At 44.4% G+C, this 6,093-nt stretch overlaps 1 protein-coding gene and 1 long non-coding RNA gene across 2 annotated transcripts in view; one reads left to right on the top strand and one right to left on the bottom strand.

Moving 5' to 3' along the window:
- Nucleotides 1-5,363, top strand: part of As3mt (arsenite methyltransferase) — a 28,597-nt gene extending 23,234 nt beyond the window's left edge. The window contains exon 11 of the mRNA XM_042689652.1: nucleotides 5,061-5,363. Coding sequence (XP_042545586.1) covers nucleotides 5,061-5,168 — 108 coding nt within the window. The 3' untranslated portion in view covers nucleotides 5,169-5,363. The remainder of the gene's footprint in view (nucleotides 1-5,060) is intronic.
- Nucleotides 5,333-5,809, bottom strand: LOC122116015. Its single transcript, XR_006148859.1, has 2 exons — nucleotides 5,701-5,809; nucleotides 5,333-5,570 (listed from the first exon to the last, which is right to left on the bottom strand). It is a non-coding gene; the product is annotated as an uncharacterized LOC122116015 (long non-coding RNA).
- Between the last annotated feature and the right edge of the window lie 284 nt (nucleotides 5,810-6,093).

The following is a 6,093-nucleotide window of genomic DNA, read 5'->3' as shown; positions in this document are numbered from 1 at the left end:
GCCTCAAGGCCTGAGATGAATACCAATGATGGCTCGAGGCATTCTTGCAATTCCTGGGTGCAATAATGCATAGGTGGCTTGTTGGTCCCAGTTCATATCAGTGGGAAATTGCCCTGTAACCTGGGTTGCCCTGTATTGGTGTACATTTGGTGCCCAGAACTACCAGAGAGATGTCTTTCCCTTGTTCTGAGGGGACAATGAGGCCTCTGATCCTCCCATAACTGCCACTATGGAGCTCTCCCCCTACCTGAAAGGGGCGGGAGGAACCCTTCCCATTTTACCAGTAATGCCAGATGAAAGAAATTCCTAACCTTCCATTGTTCTACTTAAGATCCTTCTAGAAGGCCATCGTGATTACAGTAGATTATCTTCTCAGTGGGAGTGCTAGCACAAAGCAAATTTTGTCACAGCTGCTTTATTGTTATTATCTTAACCAACTCTCAATTTCTTTTATCCTCTCAATTTTATTTGTCCTTTTCTCTTGTCAGACTAATATGATCTCCTTGGATGTGGTACACATAGTGGAGGTGGTGTTTAAGATGTGTGGTACTAATACCCATTCTCTCTCTCTCTCTCTCTCTCTTTTTCTCTCTCTCTCACTTGGCCAGTCATGGGGCTTGAACTCTGGGCCTAGGCACTGTTCCTCAACTCTTCAGCTCAAGGCAAACACTCAACCACTTGAGCCACTTACGGTTTTCTGGTGGTTTTCTGGCTTTAAACAGTGATCCTCAGATCTCAGCCTCCTGAGTAGCTAGGATTACTAGCATGAGCCACCAGTGCCTGGCTCCATTTTCTTTATTTCTACCAGAGAATTGCTCCCCTCTCCTCTCCCCTGGTCCCAGTATCTCACTATCCAGGCAAGCAGACTCACACAGTGGTTTTGGCAGTATCTAGCAATTCTACAAGAGTATAGTTCCAAATGGACATAATTTCCTCAGTGGGTGGCCCTACTCCTGCACCTGCATGTGCTGTGCCTTCATCTTGGCATTAGAGTTGGTGGGATGGGAAAGCCAGGCTCATAGGTAAAGGGATCCCTGTCCTCTATCATGATCTTCTTAGTCTCATCCTCTCCTCCCCAGGGATTCTAATTCTTTGCCTTCCAATCTGGTTTTGTGAGAATCTCTTACACTTTTCCTTTTTTTTTGGGGGGGGGGGGGGTCCGGTTGTGGGGCCTGAACTCTGGGCCTGGACGCTGTCCCTCAGCTCTTCAGCTCAAGGCTAGCGCTCTACCAGCTGAACCACATCACCACTTCCGGCTTTTCTCTTTTTGCTTATGTGGTGCTGAGGAATCGAACCCAGGGCCTCAGGCATGCAAGGCAAGCGCTTTACCACTGAGCCACCTTCCCAGCCCCGATCTTACACTTTTCCTTTACTAAAAGCAGCAAGCTAGGGGCCTCAAATTTTCATCTCAGTTTCCCATTTTCTTAGGTTACAGGCCATTTTCTCAGCTAGGTTACAGGCCATTTTCTCAGTAAGGTTACAGGCTAAGAGATGGGTTGCAGGCAGATACTATCTCGTCTGTGTTGTAACTCTTCTTCGGATTTCTTCATTTCTCCCATCTACAGACTTCTGGACTTCAGAACGAAACAGCTGTGTGTCCTAGAAATCTAACCTTGTGCTCTGGGAGGAGGGCCTTGCTTATCTCTTTTATGGAAAGCTTTTATGATAAACCCTAGCGCACTGATAGTCCAGGAACCACACACATTTGTCTTCTATCACTGCTGCAGTGCAGGAATGGATGGTAGGATGGTATTGCTTCTTTTTTGGGGGGGTGGGTCGTGGGGCTTGAACTCTGGGCCTGGGTGCTGTCCCTGCGCTCTTCAGCTCAAGGCGAGCACTCTACCGCTTGAGCCACAGCGCCACTTCTGGTTTTCTGGTGGTTTATTGGAGATAAGAGTCTCATGGACTTTCCTGCCCTGGCTGAGTTTGAACCAAGATCCTCAGATCTCAGCCTCCTGAGTAGCTAGGATTATAGGCGTGAGCCACTAGCGCCCGGCTGGTACTGCTTCTTACTGTGAATTTACTCTTTCCTCTTCCTTCTCCTCTTCTTCCTCATCCTCTCTTCCTTTTCCTCTCACCCTGTTCCTTCTTCTTTTGTGTCCATCCTGGGTCTTTAACTCAGGGACTGGGGGCTTTAGCTAGCATTCTACCACTTAAGTCACAGCTCTACTTTTGGATTTTTGGTGGTTAATTGGAGATAGGAGTCAGACTTGGTGCCCAGACTGCCTTCAAACCTCGATCCCTACATCTCCCTTGGTTTTTTTTATTTACTTTTTTTTTCTTTTCTTTCTTGGTACTGGAGACGGAACCCAGGATGTTGCACATGATAGGCAAGTGATTTGCCACTGAGCCTACTTGATCCCTACGTCTCAACCTCCTAAGGAGCTAGAATTTTACAGTGTGAGCCACTGGTGACTGGCTTCTTTCACTTCTTTTTAATCCTGACAGGAGAAGTGCATTTTGCTATTAAGAGTTTCATTATGACAACACCACAACATCTGAAATGATGCACACAGGATTTATCTATGGACTGTCTGGTTTGGGATAATAACAACAACAGTAGGGGCTGGGAAGGTGGCTCAGTGGTAGAGCGCTTGCCTTGCATCCATGAGGCTCTGGGTTCGATTCCTCAGCACCATATAGGCAGAAAAAGCCAGAAGTGGTGCTGTGGCTCAAGTGGTAGAGTGCTCTCCTTGAGCTGAAGCACTGAGGGACAGTGCCTAGGCCCAGAGTTCGGGCCCTGCGACCGACCAAAAAAACAAAAATGAACAACAACAACAAAAAACAATGACAGTAATAATACATACTATCTAGCCAGGTGTGGTGGCTCCTGCCTGTAATTCAAACTACTCAGGAGACTGAGATCTGAGGATCTTGGTTCAAAGCTATCTTGGGCAAGAAAGTTCGTGAGACTCTTATCTCCAATTAACCACTCAGAAAACTGGAAGTGGCATTGTGGCTGAAGTGGTAGAGCACTTAGCCTTGAGCTGAATAGCTGAGGGACAGTGCCCAGGTCTAGAGTTCAAGCCCCACAACTGACAAACAAAACAAACAAACAAAAAACACATAATATCAATAATATAGAGTGGCTAACTCATGGGACATTAATATGTTCAAGACACAGCATAGTAATGTTGTCCTCACAATAGCCTTAATTATCCTCATTTTCCAAATAAAGAAGCTAAGGCCTAGAGAATTTGATTTATTAATCCAAGGTCAATCAGCTGCAAAAGGCTGAATGAGAACTCCCATTCTCTTCTAGAGCTGATGTTTTAAAATCAGAATGCTGCTCCGCTTCCACACACAGTTTGCACAGATTCTCAGGGCAATGGTGCTGGGAGGGATGGCCTCCACGCTTTGGAGGTGTTTTAGGGCTAAGAACATGCACTGAGAAGAGAGTCTTTCCTAATTTGTAGACAGGCCATTGAATGGGAAGAAGAGAGAGGTAAATGCTTTTTTTTCTCGGTGAAAAAAATAGGGGAGACTCTTTCTCCCAGGAGCTCTAATGCCTGTAAGGGAAGAAATAAAATGGACACAGGGGCCCAGCAGTGGCAACCAGCACAGCGGCCCTCTTCCAGGCTTGGAGAGTCCTACCAGGTGCCAGGCTGCATAGAGAATACACAGGATCAGGCCCACCTTTTCATTTTATTATCTTATTTCTTTGTGTGCTGATATTGGGGCTTGAACTCAGGGCCTTGCATTTTCACTTAGATTTTCTGCTTAAGGGTGACACTCTACCATTTGAGACACTCCTCTATTTGCAGCTTTTTGGTGGTTAATTGGAGAGAAGAGTCACATGGACTTGTCTGTCCCAGTCGGTTTCTAACTTTGATCCTCAGATCTCAGCCTCTTGAGTAGCCAGGATTATAGGCATGAGCCACCCCTGTCCAGCAGACCTTTTTATTACAGAAAGGTGGCAACTGACGGTTAGAGAGTTAATTACTTCAGTAACTGTTTCATGATTGTCTTGTAACCTTCCAATTTGCAGTGTCTATCAATAAATAGAGTGTACATTTGCATTGAATATATTTATTGTCATTACTTAAGGTGATTTGTTTATGCTCTTAGTTTTCTGTCTTTAAGCCTGTTCCCGCCCACCCCCCCCCCCCCCCTGCCAATGTTTGCATTGGAGGAATCTTATTTGGAGACATACCTATAATACTAGCTACTCAGGAGACAGATCTGAGGATCGTGGTTCAAAGTCAGCTCAGGCAGGAAAGTCCATGATACTCCTCTCTAACCAGCAAAAAGCCAGAAATGGAGCTGTGGCTCAAGTGGTAGATTGCTAGCCTTGAGCAGTAAAACCAAAGGACAGCACCCACATCCTGAGTTCAAGCCTCATTATCAGCACACACAAACAAAAAGAGGAGGACTAATAATAAAGACTGCCCTTTTGTGTCTGGGAAATTTCACTCAGACTGTCTATTGACAGTCTTTATATCTGCACATAATTGCTAAAGATGCTATCTGGACATAACTTCTTTATACATGTATTTCTGGGAATAGAAGTTTTACCATTTAACCCAAAGGTCCAAGACACATACAAATGGAAATTTCACAAAATGAAACAACTGAGCAGAATCAGCTCTCTTGGCCAGGGAGAGACCACCTTTAAGAAGCTTAAATGAGGGCTGGGAAGGTGGCTCAGTGGTAGAGCGCTTGCCTTGCATGCCTGAGGCCCTGGGTTCGATTCCTCAGCACCACATAAGCAAAAAAGAAAAAAGCCGGAAGTGGTGGTGTGGCTCAAGTGGTAGAGTGCTAGTCTTGAGCTGAAGAGCTGAGGGACAGCACCCAGGCCCAGAGTTCAGGCCCCAGGACCGGACCCCCCAAAAAAAAGAAGCTTAAATGAAATTTACCTTGACTGTAGTAATAATCTGATTAGAAGCTTCTGGAAGATAAGCTGTATTTATAGCAGAGTGACTGATGCGATTCCCAAGACCTTATAGAACTATATAATTTTAATGTCTCTTCTTGGGAAAGCAACCTAAATCAAATATTAGTCTTTGGGTCCCTTGAAACTCGTCTGATGTGTCTTTTCATTTGGGTTTGCCTTTTGACAGGTTCTTATCACAGATCCATTCAAGCTCGCAGCAGAATCTGATAACAGAAAGCCAAGCTGTGCACCTGATGTTGCTGGGGGCTGCTGTGGCAAGAAGAAAAGCTGCTAAATCTACAGCAGAAAAAAAGAGCTCACCACAAGTGGGCAGGGGGCTAAAAAATGAGGCATATATTTTTTAACCTGCACATACCCACAGCAAAGAGCAGAGAAATAAATGGGAAAGGGCACTGTATTAGAGTTCAATGATGAAAATAAGTGAGTGATTTTTTTTTAAAGTCTCAATTAAAGGTTCATAGCAAATCCACCTAGACTAAGCAGCATTTTTTTTTTCTTTAACTAATTCAGAGTTCTTCTGCCACCTAGTGGTCAGGAGTGAATGTTTAAAACTTGGTGAAGAGGACCTGGAAGGCTTCAGAAATGAGTTCAACAGAAGCTCTCAGGAAAAACATCTCCCCTTTGACCTGTCTTATGATACCTTTTGGACTTTTCCCCACATACTCACTAAGCAAAACTCCTACTGAAGGAAACAAAGGAGGAGGCTACAATGCTTGATAAGAAATGTACTCATTATCTTGCCCATGTAATTGTAACCCCTCTGTACAGTATTTTCACAATAAAAAGTAAAAAAAAAATAAAAAAACTCCTACTGAAATCATGCTACTCCTGTCAAAAAACTGCCACAAAAAATGACTGCTTAAACACACTTTTCTTTTTTTTTTCTTTTCTTTTCTTTCTTTTTTCTTTTTCTTTTTGTTGGTCGTGGGGCTTGAAGTCTAGGCTTGGGTGCTGTCCCTGTGCTCTTCAGCTCAAGGCAAGCGCTCTACTGCTTGAGCCACAGCCCCACTTCCTGTTTTCTGGTGGTTTATTGGAGATAAGAGTCTCATGGACTTTCCTGCCTGGGCTGGCTTTGAACCCCCATCCTCAGATCACAGTTACCACTTGAGCCTTTTTCTTGTTTTTCAATTAAATGAAGAAAATAAATGAATAATAAATTTCTTTGATCTCAGACCACTTGATGCTTGATGACATAATGA

Source organism: Dipodomys spectabilis, unplaced genomic scaffold, assembly GCF_019054845.1.
Source record: "Dipodomys spectabilis isolate Male_0828 unplaced genomic scaffold, ASM1905484v1 ptg000125l, whole genome shotgun sequence".
NCBI lineage: Eukaryota > Metazoa > Chordata > Mammalia > Rodentia > Heteromyidae > Dipodomys > Dipodomys spectabilis.
This window is presented reverse-complemented; position numbering and strand designations above follow the sequence as displayed.